The sequence below is a fragment of the Passer domesticus genome, chromosome 4, assembly GCF_036417665.1.
Source record: "Passer domesticus isolate bPasDom1 chromosome 4, bPasDom1.hap1, whole genome shotgun sequence".
Taxonomy (NCBI): Eukaryota; Metazoa; Chordata; class Aves; order Passeriformes; family Passeridae; genus Passer; species Passer domesticus.
Window position 1 is genome coordinate 4,190,857 of NC_087477.1, and position 19,922 is coordinate 4,210,778.

At 45.5% G+C, this 19,922-nt stretch overlaps 1 protein-coding gene and 1 long non-coding RNA gene across 6 annotated transcripts; one reads left to right on the forward strand and one right to left on the reverse strand.

Moving 5' to 3' along the window:
• Window positions 1–341: 341 nt before the first annotated feature.
• On the reverse strand, window positions 342–3,658 carry LOC135298438 (zinc finger protein 541-like). Its single transcript, XM_064416002.1, has 4 exons — window positions 3,241–3,658; window positions 2,818–2,906; window positions 2,204–2,290; window positions 342–719 (listed from the first exon to the last, which is right to left on the reverse strand). Exons 1-4 carry the CDS (start codon window positions 3,302–3,304, stop codon window positions 711–713), a joined length of 249 nt encoding a protein of 82 aa, XP_064272072.1. The 5' UTR covers window positions 3,305–3,658; the 3' UTR covers window positions 342–710.
• A 5,163-nt stretch (window positions 3,659–8,821) lies between these two features.
• Window positions 8,822–19,666, forward strand: LOC135298440 (uncharacterized). Of its 5 annotated transcripts, none has more exons than XR_010360413.1 (4): window positions 8,822–13,413; window positions 13,775–15,294; window positions 16,705–16,740; window positions 19,137–19,666. It is a non-coding gene; the product is annotated as an uncharacterized LOC135298440 (long non-coding RNA). The 5 variants fall into 5 exon arrangements; XR_010360411.1 differs by having other exon boundaries at window positions 8,824–13,413; window positions 13,775–13,952; window positions 15,207–15,294; window positions 16,705–19,666; XR_010360412.1 differs by having other exon boundaries at window positions 8,829–11,822; window positions 11,991–13,413; window positions 13,775–13,952; window positions 16,705–19,666.
• The last annotated feature ends 256 nt before the right edge of the window (window positions 19,667–19,922 follow it).

A 19,922-nucleotide genomic window follows, 5' to 3' on the forward strand; every position in this document is an offset into this window, starting at 1 on the left:
GCATTTCTTCCACCGATTACCACAGGCCTCAACCCACTACTTTTATCCCAGCAAGTACAGTGAGACAAGAGCACTCCTTTAGATCCAGTGCATTGAATTCAGCAAAACCTCCCCAGCCACTACCAGCTGAGATGTTCAGGAATCAAAGGAGGAAGCTCCACCATGATTTCATTGGCAGTAATGGGGACACGCCTCTGAAAGTGCTGCCAGCTGAGCCAGGGGCTGGGCCTGGGGGGGACTCATGTGCCCCCATTGCCCTCTCAGCCAAATGCCGTGTGTGCAACACCAAGGAAATGTAATGAACACTGCCTTGGGGATTTCATAGAGACAGAAAGGCAAAATGGAGCAAACTTTGGTTTAATGATAAAAACAGATTGTGTCTCAACAAAGACAAAATGTGAAAAGTTGAAGCATAGAAACACCAAACCTGTTACATTTATTGCTAAATCTAACACTACTGATACATCTTGAATAATACTTATATATCTTAGCTAATAAACAGAGAGATTACTATCATGTAAACTAATAGAAGAATAAACAATCCTAAAAACTTGAAAAACAATCTTATTTCTATCTAGTCCTGCAGACGCCTAACTCTTGCTAGCCTGGGACAAATGCAGGGCTAATTTGGCCTTTTCTTCTTCGGGAGAGGCTGTGCATCCTTGCGTGGGCGATGTCTTCTTCTGTGCTTGTTCCTCTCCTCAATGGTTTCAAACTCCCTGGAAGACAGGAAACAAACCATCCATTGTTAACTTCATACACACCATTAAGCCAAGCGCCGAGATCTCCCTTTTTGGATGAATTTCCATCTTTTCAGGCTGTGACACCTTTGTAAAGTGATCAGCACCATGAGTCTCATCTTTCTGGTTTCAACTCTTTGAAATGTCTTCCTCCTTTTGCTTCATCATAGGTTTAATTGGATCAGCAGCATCAAAGCAAGCTTTGATGCATGTGTTCCTGCTTCTATGAACTGTGTCTTGTTGGGGCATGGCAAGGTTTCACTGGGAATGCTGGGTTTGAACGAAGCTGTTTGAGTTTCAAGTGGGCTGTAAGCTTGAGCAGGGCTGCCAGGGGCGATCCTGCAAGTGGCCTCAGCTTGCCCTGTGGAGCCTTTGGAAAGGGTCAGCGTGCTCTAGGCCAAAGGGGCAGCTGGGAGCAGAAGGAGGAGGAGCTTGCGCACCGTTGGCACTGCCCGCACGGAAAGGGGCCTCCCGCCGGCTGGAGCGGCTGGCGCGGTTGGCAGCAGGGACACTCCGCGCTGCCAGCCCGCTTGCGGCTTCTCTTCCCGGTCTCCCCAGTCTCCTTCCTGGGAGGGCTTTTCCTCCTCTTCCGTTTGCCCGCAGTCTTGGAATCAAAGAATCCTTATCAGTGCTTCCTTCCTCTCAGAAAGCTGGAATTCACAGCATCCACCCCAAAAATCTATCAGCCTAAGCAAATTCTTCCAAACCCCGAAGAGCTGAGAAAAGGGCTGGATATGGCAGTGGGCTGCGGCAGGCTGCCAGCCATGGAGGTTGGAGGAAAATACTCCCCTTCACTACAGCTCTAAGGGGGTGGGATAAACACGTGGCTATCTCTAGTTCCTCATGTCTTATTTCTACCTCTCTGCCTAACATCTATTTATCTCTGGTTTTCCTCCCCACATGTCTAGGGCATGGCTTTTACATTCAATCACACTAGTGAAGACACATGATTACCTATATTCAGCTACCCAAAATGATCTCTCTCTCTCCCTCTCTCTGTCTCTCTCTGTGAAGAAAATTGTTCTTTGCTGGTAAGGAAAGTATTAAAGGTGCCATGGCACCGGCAGCTCCTTCTTGGGGATACGCTGGGGTGCTACAAAAGATCTCTAAAATTCGGCAGCATCTCCATGAAGGCAGCCCAGATGGCTGATGTTAGCAAGCAGTGGGGAATGAAAGGTCTGATTGGAATCTGAGGGTGCCAGCCCTTGAGAAACTGATATGTAGAGAGTCAAAGCCCATTTTGGTGGTGGTGCTGCTTTGTTGGGTCAAAGTTGTGCTCCGGAATTCCGTATTTTAGGGTAGCAGCCCAAGAAAGCCCCGGGCAGCACCTGCTGCGCCTCTCCCAGTGCGTGGGACCAAGGGAGCTTGGCAAAGCGGCGTCTGGCATGGCTTGCCAGCAGGGCTTGTGCCCTTCTGCCCGTTTCTTGACCCTGCTGGCATGTCTGGATTTTCTTCCCACTCACCTGAGCAAGAGTGCTGCTGGCAAGTTTCTGCTCTTTTTTCCAGCAGTAGTAATACTCCACACACTGTGCCACGGTCTTACTTGGGATCTGTTGTGAAAAGCAAAAGAAGGAATCTGAATGGCCATCCTGTAGGGTGCATTGGAGAACAATGAGATTACAGAGTAAAGTAGGAATTAAAGTCACGGAGAAAATTGAGGAGGGTGTAAAATGAAATCAATATGCAGGAGTCAGAGAGGCATTATGCAATGTAATAAACCGAGTATTGTGCTACGTGGTAACGCATGTAATGCACAGATCAACACCAAGTCCCTCTAGCAGAGTTCTTCTTTGCCCCGTTCACTGCAGTTATCCCAGCACAAGGTGTTGTGGAAGCAGCAGCACACCTGGGAGACAGGTTTAACAGAACAGAGCTTTGTCTTCCAAAACAGCCTGGAGAGAAGGGCTGCAGAGGAAGGATCATCATTTTCACACAGGCCTTCCATGTCCTGTTCTGTGACTACTTTAACAGTTCTGGTACTTGAGAAGAGAGGGACATAGGTGCAGTATTTGGTACCACAATAGTCAACTTGTCCTTCTGATGATCTGCCAAGGTGTGGAATGTCCTGTGGCTTTACCTGCTTCTGGATGAGATGGAAATCCTTGCCGTAGGTGTGGAAAGCCTTTTGGAAGGCCTCCTTCTCCTCAGGTGTCCATCTATCAGAGCCTGGCAAGAAAAAGCAGCAGCTGAATTGATCCCTCTAGCCACTTGAAGCAGATCCCACTGGCTGGCGAAAGCAAGCTGGTGCCAGCCGTCATTCACGTGTGTGCATGTCTGCTCCCTCAGAAGGTGATGAAGACGAGAGCAGGCATTCCCCAGGGAAAAAAGCATGGAAAACGAGTCAAGCTGAAGGAGTAGATGCTGGTGCTTTCCCTGCCCCCAGAGAAGGCGAGATCGTGTGCTGGTTTTAAGCACAACTAATTGAAGCAGAAATGCTTGACACAGCCATTAAGGGCACGGCAGCATGTGTCAGTGAAGGAAGAAGCTGGGCTTAGGTTACCTGCGTAATGATAATCAGCCAAGGGATGGCCTTGAGCTGTTGGAGGACCCCCTGAGAGCAACATCTCCAGAGCCTCCTGCAAGATGCAAAGGAAAAAGGCTTGAGCTGCCCCACAACACAAAAAAGGAGCCAAACCCCACCCATGCTGCCCTGCAGCCGCTTTGCGTCTTCAGCTGAGGATTCAGGCCACTGGATCTCATATGGGTCAAAGATTGTGCTTTGCTCCCAGTCCCTCATTTTTGCTGCCCAGCCCTTGGCTCCTGCTCCCAAGGGTAGCATTTTCCTCTCCAACTCCATGATTTTGCTCCTCCTGCACCCTGAATTGCCTCAGCTGACTGCGGCTTCTGGGAATTGCCCCTCAAAATGTCTTCGAGAACACAGATCTCCAGGAGGTTTTCAAGGCAGCAGGCTGCAGGACCCTGCGGCGCTGCCTCCAGGAGAGATCTTGTCCCTGCTGGAGCCATTTGGGCTCAGCCCTGCCGCAGCTGGACGAGACACAGCAGGCAGCGAGTGCTCTGCTGCTTGTGAACTCCCTTCTTCAAGGAGCAGCCAGGAAAGGCTGTCCCGCTGCCCGAGCCTTATCAATTCCCTGCCCACTCTTGCCCGCGCCCAAACAGCCGCTTCCTACCGGAACGCTGCCGCGAGCCTGGTGCAGGCAGTGCAGGGCGAGCTCCAGCTGAGATGCTGCCCCGGGAAGGCCACGGGAGCTGGCCATGTCCAACAGTTCTCTGACTGCAAGCACAACAAAAACCCACCCAAAGTCAGCCTTGAGCCAACAAAGGGGAATGCTTGCCATACAAGGCAGGAGGAAAGCACAAGAGCTAAAGCCTGAAGCTTGGAGAGCACGAAAAGGAGAGCAAAGCAAGGGGCAGCTGAAGCAAGGGCCCACCTAGTGCTGCCTCTCCCTTCCAAGCAGCTTTTGGCATAAGGAGTGGGGGCCAATCTCCCCTCTTCCAGTGGCAGATGCCCCTGACCCATTTGGAGAGCAGCACAGTTGCTCTTTTTCCTGCTCTGCTGCAAAAGCAGAGCATTCTCCTTGCCCCTACCACTTCCACAAGGGAAGATGGGCATGACAAAGGAGAGAAGCAGAGCCTGCCAAAAGCTGCCATTTTACCCAAAAACCAGCATTTTACATGCCCGACTATCTCAGGAGTGGAAGGAAAGCTAGACAGCTACCACTGTCCGGTTTATCCAGGTCAGGGTCGTCTTCCTCCAAGGGCTTCCAGACCAGGGTTGCAGGCTCTTCATCCTCACTTGGCAGCCCGGTCTGCAGCTCGGGGAGCTCGGCCTGAAAGTCACTGCCAACATTGATGTGTCTAGAGGAAGAAGGAGTAGGACGTAAGAAAGGCAAGTGGTCAAGAGACACCTGGTGTGCAGCCACGGCCTTGGACCAATCCCACCCTGACTCTGAAAGAGCAGTTGTCCTTCTCGCCATTCCTCAAGTTTGCTGTCCTTTAACCCTAGGCCAAAACTCACGGCTCAGTGTGGGCTCTCGCTTTCCTTTTCATTGTGCCTCTCCTTTCCACCTGAAAGAGATCAAAACAACGCTCCAGATAAAACTCATTCTGCCAAGATGTGTCGGTAGCCTGCTTCTCATCCTCACCACTGAAAACCCCAAGCTCCTCTGTCCCATCTCCCCTCCATTAGGTGTCATTGCTGTGTTTTTCACTTGGAATTTCTGAGGCAGGTCCCTCTAGCATTCTGCAGCTTCCTGAAGAAGGAAAGCTGAAGGGCAGGCACTAGAGTGCCGTGAGTCTTGGGGCCAGTGAGAAGAGCCAAGAGGATGCATGGAAGATGCACTACTGCAGGCTTGGGTTGGATGGAAGGAAAAGGTTCTTCAGCCAGAGGGGGCTTGGGCACTGGAACTGCCTCCCCAGGGAAGGGCTCCCAGCACCAAGGCTGAGAGAGCTCCAAAAGTCTTTGGACACTGCTCTTGGGCACAGGCTGGGATTCTTAAGGCTGTCCTGAGCAGACCCAGGTGCTGGGCTCCATGATCTTTGGGAGTCCCTTCCAGCCCAGAAAATGCTGTGATACTGTGATTGTGTTCCTGAGAAGCACCACTCAAGAGGGCATTTCACAGCTGCCTCTGACCGTGAGGCAGAGCCAGCCCTACACACATTGAACAACACAGACAAATCTATAGCAATATCTCTCTGGAAAAGAGATGCAAGGCAGGTGGAAAAAAATCAAAAAAGCTATGAAAATAGAATATTGTTCCAGTGTCTGTAAGTGATGTAAGTATGTGAGTACATAAGAATTGCTGCAACCAGATCATTTCTGAGGATGAAAGCCAGTACTGCAGGACAAGCCCAGCAAACTGCTTCCATGCTCTGATGGGCAGGCATCCCAGAGGAGAAGTCCCATCCTTCTGGTTTTTGAAGCTTTGCAGGAGGTGTGACCAGAGTGAGGGTGTAACAGGATTAGTGGACACTGAACCCCTGACCTCCCCCGGAATGACCAAGTGGTTTTGGGGTTACCACAACGTAAATGGGTGCTAAGAACTTCTAATCAGGTGATCAGTGGACGAGAATCTACAAGTGCACCGTGACAGCTCCCTACATCCTCTATGGAAAGGTCTGTATTTCCCCTGGAGGCAGCATTATTCCTGGAGAAGTTGCACCCTGCTTTCATGTGCAACCTCGTCTGGGGAAAGTGACCACACACCATATCTCTGGTGGTTGGTGGCAGAGCCAGCTTGAGCCTCCTGCTGTTCTGTGAGTGCTTTGGGGCCCACGGGTATTTTCTTACCTTGCACAGTGCCAAAGTGCTGTGGGGATGCCTGGCGGCAGACGAGGAGATGAGGATGTCGCTGCAGAGGCCAGCTGTGGTGCTGAGTGCAGAAGGTGGCTGCTGAGGGACAGCCAGGAGCAGATGCTGCAGCTGCTGCTCCAGCTGCTCCACCAGTGTTCCACCAACGGCCGCAGGAGCAGCAGACAAGGGCAGTTGCTACGGGCACAGCCCAACATTCCAGGCAGAACCCCAGGGGAACCATGGGACAGAAACAGGGATAGGCCACCTTTGCCCCTTCTACTTCTTCTGCTGAGAGTTTGCTCTGAGGAGCTCCCATTGAGGCTTTTCTCCTCAGTCCTCTGGACGGGGAAAAGCAGAGCAGGGACAGCTCTGGCTCTCCTCTGTGCTTCTCTGTAAGGTGCCTGCAGCTGAACAGGCAGAGGAGGCTGGCTCTGTCCAAGGGCCCATTCCACATTTCCTGCACTGCAGAACCACAAGGACTCCTGCCGCTGCCTCTCCTCTGGCTCTGAGAGGAGCTAGAGCTTGCAAATCGTTCCATGCAGAACCAAGTGCAGAGCTTTCTCTCCAAGTGGCGGCATTCATCCTGCCCCCTTTCTCAATTGTCTGGTGCCCAATAATGTCACTTGATGTTTTCCCTCCTTTGGCCTGCTGAGCTGGTCTCTCACCTCAACACCCCATCCCGGAAACTTGGAGAATCGGGATGTTTCTCAGGGCAGCTGATGCGGACACACACACTGGGGCAGTGCACCAGCATTGCTGTAGTCAACAGGTCATGCAGAATTTCTAGGTCTCTCTTCCAGCTCCCTTGAAGAAGGGAGAATGTTCATCTCTACTACTCTGGCATTCCTCTAAGGAAGGAACACCAAGAGAATTTCTTTTCCACACTAATGACCTTCAGCTTTGTTTGACTACTTAGGTGCCAGATATGGCAAAACCCAGCCATTTGTACTGCTTCCCTGCCTAAGGTTTAAGCAAAAGCAAATCTTGCTTCCTTCCCAGCCTGCATGTTACACCTACGCCAGCCACCAGCTGGGAAAACACCTGGAACAAGGCCCACTGCAAGGCAGATACTTTGTAGGCTCCAGATCCCACCTGCACTGGCTCCAGCAGGCAAGGGCAAGCTTTGGTCGCTTCCCAGAAGCAGCCTGGCCATTCCCCCCTGCCTCGCCCCCTGCCATCCTCCACAGCCCCTGCTGCCAAAGCCTTGCTAGGCAGAGCCATTTGCTGGGCTCGGTAAAAGAGTGACTTGGATTCTTCTTTGGCGCAAATACCAAAGCTGTGAGAAGTGAGAGGATCAGGTTCACAGCCGCTCTGCTTTAGCTGAGGACATTACTGGAGGCTCAGCGCCTGGTCCTTTAAATAGAAACTGAATCTGAACTCCTGGTGTCTTTGTGGTGCATGTGGATGTTTCTTTTCTAGAATCAGAGAGGTTAGAAAAGTCCTCCAAGGTGCTCAAGTCCATCTGTCCCCCAAAACGAAACAAAGTTATGTTGCTGGGCAACAAAAAGGCCTCAACCCACTACTTTTATCCCAGCAAGTACAGTGAGACAAGAGCACTCCTTTAGATCCAGTGCATTGAATTCAGCAAAGCCTCCCCAGCCACTACCAGCTGAGATGTTCAGGAATCAAAGGAGGAAGCTCCACCATGATTTCATTGGCAGTAATGGGGACACGCCTCTGGAAGTGCTGCCAGCTGAGCCAGGGGCTGGGCCTGGGGGGGACTCCTGTGCCCCCATTGCCCTCTCAGGGCAAATGTCGTGTTTCCAATGCCAAGGAAATGTAACGAGCACTGCCTTGGGGATTTCATACAGACAAAAAGGCAAAATGGAACAAACTTTGGTTTAATGATAAAGACAAAATGAGAAAGGATGGAGCATAGTGAACATGTAACCTCTTACATGTAATGATAAATAACATACTATTAATCTACTAGTAATTTAACACAACTTATCATCTAATAGTACTAATACATCTTTTATATTATTAATGTATCTGAACTAATTAATTGAGAAATTCCTACCACGTAAATTTAATGGACGAATAAAGAATCCTAAAATCTTAAAAAGCTATCTTATTTCTTTCTAATCCTCTTGAGGCCTAACTCTTGCTAGTCCTGGACAAGTGCAGGGCTAATTTGGCCTTTTCTTCTTGGGGAGAGGCTGTGCATCCTTGCGTGGGTGATGTCTTCTCCCACGCAAGGATGCTTGTTCCTCTCCTTGATGGTTTCAAACTCCCTGGAAGACAGGAAACAAACCATCCATTGTTAACTTCATACACACCATGAAGCCAGGCGCCGAGATCTCCCTTTTTGGATGAATTTCCATCTTTTCAGGCTGTGACATCTTTGTAAAGTGATCAGCACTGTGAGTCTGATCTTTCTGGTTGCAATTGCTTAAAATGTCTTCCTCCTTTTGCTTCATCCTAGGTTTAATTGGATCAGCAGCACCAAAGCAAGCTTTGATGCATGTGTTCCTGCTTCTATGAACTGTGTCTTGTTGGGGCATGGCAAGGTTTCACTGGGAATGCTGGGTTTGAACGAAGCTGTTTGGGTTTCAAGTGGGCTGTAAGCTTGAGCTGCCAGGGGCGATCCTGCAAGTGGCCTCAGCTTGCCCTGTGGTGCCTTTGGAAAGGGTCAGCGTGCTCTAGGCCAAAGGGCCAGCTGGGAGCAGAAGGAGGAGGAGCTTGCGCACCGTTGGCACTGCCCGCACGGAAAGGGGCCTCCCGCCGCCTGGGGCGGCTGGCGCGGTTGGCAGCAGGGACACTCCGGGCTGCCAGCCCGCTTGCAGCTTCTCTTCCCTGTCTCCCCAGTCTCCTTCCTGGGAGGGCTTTTCCTCCTCTTCCGTTTGCCCGCAGTCTGGGAATCAAAGAATCCTTATCAGTGCTTCCTTCCTCTCAGAAAGCTGGAATTCGCAGCGTCCACCCCAAAAATCTATCAGCCTAAGCAAATTCTTCCAAACCCCGAAGAGCTGAGAAAAGGGCTGGATATGGCAGGGGGCTGCGGCAGGCTGCCAACGATGGAGGTTGGAGGAAAATACTCCCCTTTACCACAGCTCTAAGGGGGTGGGATAAATACGTGGCTATCTCTAGTTCCTCATGTCTTATTTCTACCTCTCTGCCTAACATCTATTTATCTCTGGTTTTCCTCCCCACATGTCTAGGGCATGGCTTTGACATTCAGTCAAACTAGTGAAGACACATGATTACCCATTTTCTGCTACCCAAAATAATCTCTCTCTCTCCCTCTCTCTGTCTCTCTCTGTGAAGAAAATTGCTCTTTGCTGCTAAGGAAAGTATTAAAGGTGCCATGGCACCGGCAGCTCCTTCTTGGGGTACGCTGTGGTGCTGCAAAAGATCTCTAAAATTCGGCAGCATCTCCATGAAGGCAGCCTGGATGGCTGATGTTAGCAAGCAGTGGGGAATGAAAGGTCTGATTGGAATCTGAGGGTGCCAGCCCTTGAGATACTGATTTGTAAAGAGTCAAAGCCCATTTTGGTGGTGGTGCTGCTTTGTTGGGTCAACGTTCTGCTCCAGAATTCCGTATTTTAGGCTAGCAGCATAACGAAGCCTTGGGCAGCATCTGCTGCACCTTTCCCAGTACATGGGACTGTGATTGGTGTTACCAGTCACAGCCAGAAGATCTGCCTTCTGATTCCCCAGTGGGAGACAAGCCAAACCAACTTGCAGAGCAAGCCAAATAATTGTTGATTAGACACTTCTTTTAGCATGGAGTGTTCTGCCCTTTTAGCTGTCCTGGTAATATAGGCCAAATCAGTTACTAGATTAAAAGGTTGTTGGAATTTTTTAAATGCTCTGACATCAGCAGCCAACTCAGGAATTTGGGGGGTTCCTTCAATGACTTGAACATCCTACTCCCACTTCTGAGTGTTTGGATCCTTCCAAGTGATAACCGATTTGTGTGATTTTCCAGAGCCATCTGTAAAAACTGTGAGGGCTTTAAGAGGAACCTTACCTTTTAGAGAATTTGGGACTAGATGGAATGTTTCTTTTAGTAGCTTGTGTTTTGGATAATGAATAGAGACTTGTCCGGGATAGCTGTCTAAATCAAACTGAAGGTATCCATTTGTCTGTAATAGCGATTCTAATTTGTGTAGTTGAAATGCTGGATAAATGTATGTTGGGTCACACGCTGCAGGGGTTCGGAGGTGGTTCCTGTCTTTAATGATTAACTGAGCTAAAAGCTCTTGAGGGATTGTAATAGTTTTTTTGGTGTGGCAAAAATACCCATTCTACAATTAACAATTTTTCTGTAGAAGACGGGTCCCACTGAAAAAGCAGTGCCTGGAAATGTGGGGATTTACCAAGACTAGCAAACTGGGAGGTTAGAGAGCAGTCAGCGCGGTGTGCTTTTCGAGATGAGATAGCAGGTGCTACCTTTTGCAGCGCGTCGTGGGCATCTGGAGTTAAGATGAGCTGGGAAATCAGGTCATGGCTCCCCTTCAGTAGGCTGAACAAAGGGCACAGCTCTTCTCTCGTGAGTCCAAGCAGTGGTCGGATCCAGGTGATGGAGCCACACAACTGTTGTATGTCCCTTAGCATTTGAGCCTTATCTTTGATGGAGATATTTTGGGGAATAATGGCTCACCCGCTGATAAGGAATCCAAGGTACTTCCACAGGGAGGTCTACTGGGTTTTTCAGGAGCAATATCAAAACCTGCATCTTCAACTGCTGTCATAGTCTTTCTGATCACTGGGTTAAGGTAAGTCTTTTCTTGGGAGCAAATTAAAATGTCGTCCATATAATGCCGAAATATAGCTTCAGGGAAGGCTTTCCTGATTGGAGATAGAATCCCAGCCACAAACATTTGACATAAAACAGGGGAAGTTTTCATTCCCTGTGGCAATGTGACCTAATGATATCTTTTAAAGGGTTCTTGACAGTTGATTGGTATCGAAAATGCGAATTTGGGAGTGCGGGACAGAGAGGGATGTTGAATAAACAGTCTTTGATATCAAGGATTGTGAGCTGCCAGTCCCTGGGAAGTACAGAAGGTGAGGGGAGCCCTGGTTGCAAGGAGCCCATGTCTTCTAAAACATCATTTACTTTCCAAAAGTCTTGTAATAACCTCCATCTGTCTTTGCCAGGTTTTTTATAAAAAGACATGGGTCAGGAGCTAGTTGATGGTACAATGTGTCCTTTTAATAATTGTTCCTGTACTGGGGCATGGAGCACTTCTAATTTGTCATTTGGAAGGCCCAATGATCCACCCACACAGGATCATACCCACAGGGAGGGATCATACCTTTTCCCACAGATGGACAACAGCCATATTGAGTGGTTTAGTTTTCATTTCTTTTTAATTCCCAAAGTTTCATTTTTTTCAACATTGTAATACAGCATCTCTATTCAAATCATTATACTCACCTTGGTTAATTAAATATTTATTAATTTATTTTGCCCCCATAATATCAGACAAAAGCATAGGACAAAAGCATAGGAAGAACAACAAGCAATTACAGAAATACAGTATCTTCCCTGAAAATCCCTTGGAAACCATGTTAAAACAATGGGAAGAACATCAACTTACTAAAGATAAAGACCCACAGCTCAAGATTGTGCATTGCATGTTAGAATGGCCAAAGAAGAAATTAAAACAAGGTCTTCGCTGGCTGAAGCATGGGTCTACCAGGATGTGGATTTGCGAAGTACTTTACAATTACGCCCAAAATAAATTAAATGCAGACTGGAATTGCAGTATGTGGAGGTCTGGTTTAAATATTGGAACAGCGAAAAGGAAGTAGAAACAGATAAACCAAATTCTCTCTGTAATGATCAATGATAAAGACACAACAAGGAAAACCAATCAACCAAGGTGGGACTCATTAAATTTCCTCCCCCCTACTGCACCTCCCAACGAACCAGCTGCAACTGCAGCTGAGTCATTGGAGGCTTCAATGAGTCATGTAACTGAGAGGGCTGAAGAAATTGAAAGTAGCAGTGGGACATCAGAAGAAACGTATATTCTATCATTCTCCTCCAGGCAAATTACAAATTCAGCCATGCAGGAAGTTCCATCCAATCAAGAAGGTCCAGCCTTCTTCACTTGAAGGAGAACCCTGGTAGTACAAAAATGTTCCTCCTGCTCCAGCAGTAAAGATAAAACAAAGGTGGCATCCCTCAGAGAGGTCCCAATGGAGGGTGCACAAGGTGGAATAGGATATGTAAATGCACCCCTCACCTCTTCAGAAGTGAGGCATTTTAAAAAAGAAATGGAGATATTATTCAGTGACCCAGTAGGTATGTCAGAAAAAGTTTACCAGTTCTTAGGCCCTAGGATTTACCCTAGGGGAAAATGAAATTCAATAATGCAAACCCTTTTCTCTCCAGAGAAGAGAAAAGTTATTTAGACTGCAGGGATCAATATATTGGACAGAGAACATAATTTAGGAACAACTGGAGAGAAGAAATTACCATTAACAGATCCAGAATGGAACCCTAACTCAGATGAGGGAAGAAAAAGTTTAGCAGAATACAGAACCCGAATTGTAAGGGGAATAAAAGAGGCAGTCCCCAGAGTTAATAACATGAAGAAAGCCTTTGGTAGCAAACAATAAAAACATGAGAGCCCAACTGACTGTATAACTCGCTTAAATAATAACATCCAATTATATTTAGAAAGAGATTTAGGTAGTGAAGGAGGGAAGACAATGTTCTAGGTCCACTTTGGGTTACATTCTTGGCCTGACATAAAACAGAAATTAGAGAAATTAGATGGATGGCCAGAAAGAAGTTTAGATGAGTTATTAGCTGAAGCACAGTAAGTTTATGCCAGGTGAAATGAAGAGAAAATGAAGACTAAAGCTAAGATGATGGCTGCTGTCCAAATTCCTAAACCAATTAGGCAGGATGGGGAGAATATTCAATTGAAGAAACCTATTTGCTTTTATTGTAAGAAAGAAGACCATATGCAATCCTGCTGTTTTAAGACATTGAGGGACTTAAGAGATTCTCCAAGTGGAGAATCAACCCTCAGAGAACTGAGGGGGTCAGGGGCTCTTCTTCTTGGGGCACAAAAACCATCTTCAAGAGCCCTTGATAAAATCAAGGATAGGACCCCTAGAACAATTAATGGAATTTTTAGTAGACACAGGAGCAGAGACAACTTGTTTAACTGAAAAACCAAATGCATGTGCCATAAGCAAAGACACTTTCAATATTTGTGCTGCTAAAGGGGAATCCTTCCCCATTCCCATCATTAAGAATGTCACTATAAAGGGTAATGGACTAACCAGAAAGGGAGATTTGTTTTTCTACCTCCAGCAGGTAACAACTTACTTGGCCAGGATCTCCAGATACCTTTGAAAGTTGGAGTAGTTCCACAAGAAGGAAGGATGAAGGTCATTTTGTTTACTTTATCCACACAAGATGAAAACTGATTAATCCTACAGTGTAAGCCCAACCAGGTAACTGGGATAAAATGAACATTACACCCATTGTAATTAATCTCCTTCCAGATATTAAACCAGCAAAAGTACCCTGGCACCCCCTTACAAAGACCAAAAGGTATTGGCTAAAACCCATAATAACTGAACTGTGACATTATAATATACTAGAGCCATGTACTTCCCCATACAACACCCCATTCTTGCTATTAAAAAGCCTGACAATAGCTACAGGCTAGTTCAAGACCTACGTGAAGTACATAAAAGAGTGCAAGCTGTGTGCTCATTAGTACAAAACCCTTACACCTTGTTAAGTTACCACCTACACACTCTTGGTTCTCAGTAACCGACCTGAAGGATGCATTTTGGTCATGCCCTGTAGATTCTCCTTCTAGACACCTGTTTGCTTCCACCTGGGAAGATCCAGACACTGGAAGGAAACAGCAGCTCACCTGGACCTGGTGACTGCAAGGGTACATGGAGTCTCCCACACTCTTCGGTCAAGCCTTGGAGAGCCTGTTCATTCCCTTTTCTCCACCCTCAGGAATACAAGTAACACAGTATGTAGATGACATACTACTCTCCAGAGAGCAAGAATCCACTGTAAAATTAGGCACCATTCAGTTACTGAACCTTCTAGGAGAGAATGGACTAATAGTATCTAAATCCAAATTACAATTTGTTAAACCAAAGTAAAATATTTCGGACATGTAATTGGTCATGGTACCAGAAAATTGAGTACTGAAAGGATAGAAGGGATTTTAAATTTACAACCTCCCCAAACAAAGAGCGAGGTTAGACAATTATTAGGCTTAATGAGGTACTGTAGAATATGGATTGATGAATACACACAAAGTGTCACAATTTTATATGAAAAATTAACTACATCAGAACCTATTAATTGGACCCAAGAGGATAATAAAAACTTAGAAAATTTAAAGCAAAAGATGATTCAGACCCCAGTTCTCTTTCTTCTTTCACTAGAAGAAGATTTTCACCGCTATATTAACATAGACAAAGGAATTCCTTATGAGGTCTTGGCCCAAGAGTGGTCAGGAATCCATAAACCTGTAGCCTACTTGTCCATATTGTTGGTCCCTGTGTCCCAAGGATGGCAAACATGCATCCAACCAATCACTGCAGCAGCCATCCTAGTAACAGCCAGCCAAAAACTTACATTTGAGAGAAATCTGACAGAATACATACCACACTCCACCCAAACCATTCTTAAACAACGAGCAGCCGAATGGCTAACAGACTCTCATATTATACAATATGGGAGCACCCTCATCCATTCCACAACTGTAACCCTGAAAACAACCACCCACACCAATCCTGCACAGTTCCTATGTGGAATTCCCCAAAAACAAGATCTCGTGCACAACTGCATAGTTTTTATAAACCTGCAAACAAAAATTCAAGAAGACCTCCTAGAGAGCCCATTAGATGAAGGAGAAATCCTGTTCATCGACGGATCATCTAGAGTAGTAAATGGAAAGAGGTGCTCTGGATACTCCATCAGAGATGGAATAGAACTGTACAGGTTAGAAAAAGAAAACTACCACCTTCCTGGTCTACCCAGGTATGTGAATTAGATGCTTTGGAAAAAGCATTGCACAGACTAGACAGAGCTATTGGAACCATTTATACGGACTCTAAATATGCATATGGAGTAGTCCACACGTTTGGGAAAAGCTGGGCTGAAAGAGGGTTTCCCACATCTAAGGCCAAAGACATTTTACACAAAGAACTTATATTAAAAATTTTAGAGGCACTTAAGTTACCGAAAGAAATTGCAATGGTACGTGTTCCAGGTCATCAAAAGGGAACTCTGGAGAAACCAGAGGAAACATCCTAGCAGACCATGCTGCAAAGGAGGCTGCTTTTGAGGGGGAATTAAAGGTATACAGATTTTATCCAAGAGACACACCCGAGAGTACACCAGACAACACCCTTCCTATCCCTATTTTTAAAGACAATGAAAAACAGAAACTCATATCACTAGCTGGAAAGGAAGATTCTGAGGGACGGTGGCATCTTCCTGATGGCCATCAAATGTTAAATAAAGAGCTCACTCGAGAAATTTTACAGAACCTCCACCAATCCACGCACTGGGGATCTAAAGCTTTAGCAGATCACTTTCTTCAGAATTTTGGATGTCGGGGAATTGATGAATTAGCTAATCAAATTACCACAGGTTGTATAATTTGCCAAAAAGTCAATAGAAAATTAACGAGGAGAATGAGACCTGGAAGAATTGAAATTGCAATTAGACCCTTCCAAAGTATTCAAATTGATTTCACAGAAATGCCCCATGCCCAAAGATGGAAGTATTTCTTACTGATTGTAGATCACCTTACCAATGGGGTTGAAGCATTTCCACTGTTAATGCCACTGCTCAAACAGTAAGAAAGGTAATCCTAGAAGAGATAGTCGCAAGATATGGAATTATAAATAACATTGATTCAGACCAAGGTACACATTTTACATCATTAGTATTGCAACAGTTGGCTCAACAATTAGGAATAACTTGGAAATTACATACCCCTGGCACCCTCAAAGTTCGGGAGGGGTAGAACGCATGAATCAGACTATTAGAACAGCCTGGACCAAACTGATGTTAGAAATGAAGTGGACTTGGATAAAGTGCCTACCCCTTGCCCTTCTCAGAATCCAGAGCTAACCCAGAGCTGACTTAGGTTGTTCCCCATATGAAATGTTATACAGGCTTCCCTATTTAGCCACCCCGCATCAAGTAACTGCCAAAGAGTGAGGAAATATAAATGTGCAAAGGGATATTCAAATGATTGCCCAGAATCTAAAAGACTTAAAGCAGAGAGGTCTTGTACCCCAGAACATTCCTTTAGACTTCTATTTACATAAGATATGCCCCAGAGAGTAGGTACTTATTAAATGCTGGAAGGAACAATCCCTGACTCCATCAGGGGAAGGTCCTTTGCAAGTTCAACTGACCACAGAGACAGCCATCCGAGCACAGGAAAAAGGGTGCACTTCCGTCAGCCGAGTAAAAGGTCCAGTAACACCACCGCAAGATAACGAGAAACCTCCATGAACTACTCTCTACAACAGTCCTCCCCGGTGTTATTCCTGAAATTATTATATCAATTGTTATTCTCTCACTGTTTTACAGTAGAGAATCTAATGGTTATTGTACTTACTATTTAACAAGTTATTATGAATTTTCAATTCCATTTCTCCACCAGTGAAGAGTATCATTTCCCTGAGAAATGACCCTTCCTCTCCAATAACTATGTCTTTTTTTTTTTTTTTTTTTTTTTTAAATTTCCTTAGGAGAAACAACATGAATAGAACCAAGGCCAGTTCCAGGTAGGACTTTCCTGCATTTAGGTCCCTTCCTGCATCCAGGTACACTCCCATGAAAACCAAGGGGTCTGAACCCAGTAGGAAAACCAGAGAGGTTGAATGGTCTGCACCACCTATCAAAGAGTACCACAGCACTTCAATCTTCCCATTGACCCCTGAGCGAGGGAAGGGAAGGTGCGCCCTACTCCTCATACTCTCCCTCTGGATCCTGTAGATCCCCCTTGTCAGAGCCTGCGTCTGCTGCCACCAATGCTAACATACAGTGTACCTGACCAAAGGAAACTCCTACCTCATAAAACACTCATTCCAGGCACATTCTTATGTAAATCCCTTTTGTTATAATATGATGACACTGAGTAGATACTGACAATCAGACAAAAACCAATGGATTGGTAGAAATATTGGAAATGCAAACCAGAAAAGGAATGGAGAGTGTCCTGATGAAGAGATTTGGCTATATGTCAAATTTAATTATATAACGAAAAAGAAGGATTTGTTAAAAAGGAAAACTTATGATGTTGATTTGATTCGAGAAATTGTAATAACTGAAAGGGGGAAACAAAAGGGGGACAATCCATTAGCTACCGATAAAAACTTATTTATTGTTTTAGCAGAACAAATTAGTAAAAATCAAAATATAACCAATTGTTGGGTTTGTGGAGGCACCTTCAAATCAGAAGCCTGGCCTCAGCAAGGAGTCAGTATTGGACCCCTCAAATGACTTAAACTAAATTATTTCCCCTCCCAAACTCCAAGAGATCAAGACAATTGGCTATTGAGGGACACAGTTCTTGGAGAAGAATGCATCTGGAGAAAAGGAAAAAGATACACTGAGGAAGTTGTAGAAACTACCTGTAAAAGATATTTACTAACTGAGGATCACATGGATGTATCAGTGGTGGATACTGAACGAACCAGATACCTTTTGGTCAAAGAAGAAAATCAGAAACAAGAACTGCATATTACATCCCAATGAACAACTTTATCAGTGCTGGGACCCTAAAAGTCAGCCTTTATTCAGTATTACCCCAAGTTTCTAAGTATTGGACCTCCACTTTTATCACGCTTTCACATTTTTGGGAGGCCCCCCAAGGTTTATACTGGAATTGTGGGCAAAGAGCATATTCTAAACTCCCTTCTTACTCGTGTGGCAATTGTACCTTAGGAGCAATACGACCTAGCCCCTTTCTACTATCAGAAGCAGCTGGAAACCAGCTCGGAGTTCCCCTAGATGATAAATTAAAGAGACAAAAAAGATGTGAAATAGGGGGAATGTAACAATGGGGTAAGGAAGAGTGGCCACCAGAGAGAATTTTAGAAACTTACGGACCTGCCACTTGGGCTCAGGAGGGGAGCTGGGGCTATCAAACTCCCATTCACATGCTAAATCACATTACTGGACTACAAGCCCTGATTCACGTCATATCTAATCAGGCCAAGAGTGCAATTGATTTTTTCAACGCCCAACAGAAGCAAATGAAAACAGCTGTATATCAAAACTCTTTAGCCCTAGATTATTTATTAGCCAAAGAGGGTGGAATATGCGGCAATTTCAACACATCAGACTATTGTCTGCATATTGATGACCATGGTGAAACTATTACTAAAATTACCCAAAACATCAGAAAGCTTACACATGTTCCAGTCCAGTTTTCACCTGATTAGTGGAAAAATATGTTCTCTAGGGAGTGGTAGAAGAAAGCCTTAATTATTTTTCGAGTTTCCTTAGTTAGCCTTCTCTTTCTCCCGTGCTTAATCCCATGTTTCATTCATCTAATTACCTCAGTAGTACAAAGCATGTTCGCTAGTCAAAATCTTCAAACGAGCCAACATTCTATGCCTACTGTCAAGAAAATCATAAATCTCAATCCAATCAAAAGAGATAGGAAAACGGGTAAAAAGGCCCAGCAAGTTTAGATTAATTTTAAACAATTAAACACTATCAACAAAGAACTTTTACATTTATGTAAATGCAAATGCCAATGACTAACATAAGAGAAAGAGGGAGGAACTGTCATTTATAAAATCCCTTACATGGCTTTTGCATTTGTGACTGGTTTATATTTGTAACTGTTAATTAGCTTTTGCATTTATAACTGTTTAAAGTTACTAGTTTGATCAAATAAAAGTGTTCAAATTAATGAAGTAAATAATATAAAATCATTATCAAGTTATACTAGCTATTCAGTAGATCCCAACTGAATGTTTAACAGTCCTGTTAAAATAGGTAGCAAAATAAGAACTATATTATTTTTATAATCCTTTGTTCTTAACCTAATTACATTATTTGTAAATTTAATTATCTCTTTTTAGTAGCCTTATACTTTCAAAGTTCCCAGTGCAGTTTCCTCTCACCAACAGCATGCAGCATTTTACAGACAATTTCTAGCCCACTCCAGGTTGAACTGGTAACTTGATGCCACAGCAATGGTGCATACTAATGAGAGAGCTTCCCATCAAAAACCTCAGAGATATCATCCCACCCCAGTGACAGCACACTCTGGGAAAGAAGATCTTAGCCCATCATCTACTAGCACCAATCACCTGAGACTATGGGGGCAGGACTGCAAGTACAGACTGAGGGGACCGAGAACATCAAAGGGGCAGCCTGGCCTGAAGAGCTGTCTTTGCTGTCTTTTACTGTTCCTGGGACTGTGACTTAGCTACAGCAGGGGACCCCACACTGCAGATTTCAGTCAATATCTCTTTTTAGAGACCTTATTCCAGATTTGAGGGCAGACTAAGTGCATTCACTGCAATGCCCTCGGGTTCTTGCCTTGGGGCCAGACGCCAGTTCAGCTAGAGGTTTCCTCAATCCTTGGGCCTGGGACTTTATCCTTTTTTCTTTCTTTCCTTTCTTCTTTTTCCTTACCTCCCTTTTTGTTTTTCCCCTTTAAATAAACACCCTATTTTTGTTCAAATCGCCAAAGCTGTATCTTTTTACCACATTCAGTAAATTTTCAGACTTCATGCCAGCTCCTCGGAGCAAAGCATGAAGATTACTCCACCAAGGCAAGTATGTGTAGTACTCTCTTGTGTTGGCATCAGTTCCCGTGGCAGAACATGCCTTCCCACTGGACACTCACCTGCACCTGAGCCTGTGGAGAAGCCCGGCTCCCTCCCCCTCTGCCCACAGCAACACAGACACTCCCAACCTTTCCCAAGAGCTGCAACACAACCACAGG

What these genes read in the sequence shown, in the direction of transcription:
- LOC135298438 (XM_064416002.1), bottom strand. Translation starts at nt 3,304, where the DNA reads ATGTTGCTCTCAGGGGGTCCTCCAACAGCTCAAGGCCATCCCTTGGCT. An exon ending in GGCTGATTATCATTACGCAG is followed by an intron (nt 2,907 to 3,240) that starts GTAACCTAAGCC and finishes TTTTCTTGCCAG; the next exon opens with GCTCTGATAGATGGACACCT. An exon ending in TCCATCTCATCCAGAAGCAG is followed by an intron (nt 2,291 to 2,817) that starts GTAAAGCCACAG and finishes TTTTCACAACAG; the next exon opens with ATCCCAAGTAAGACCGTGGC.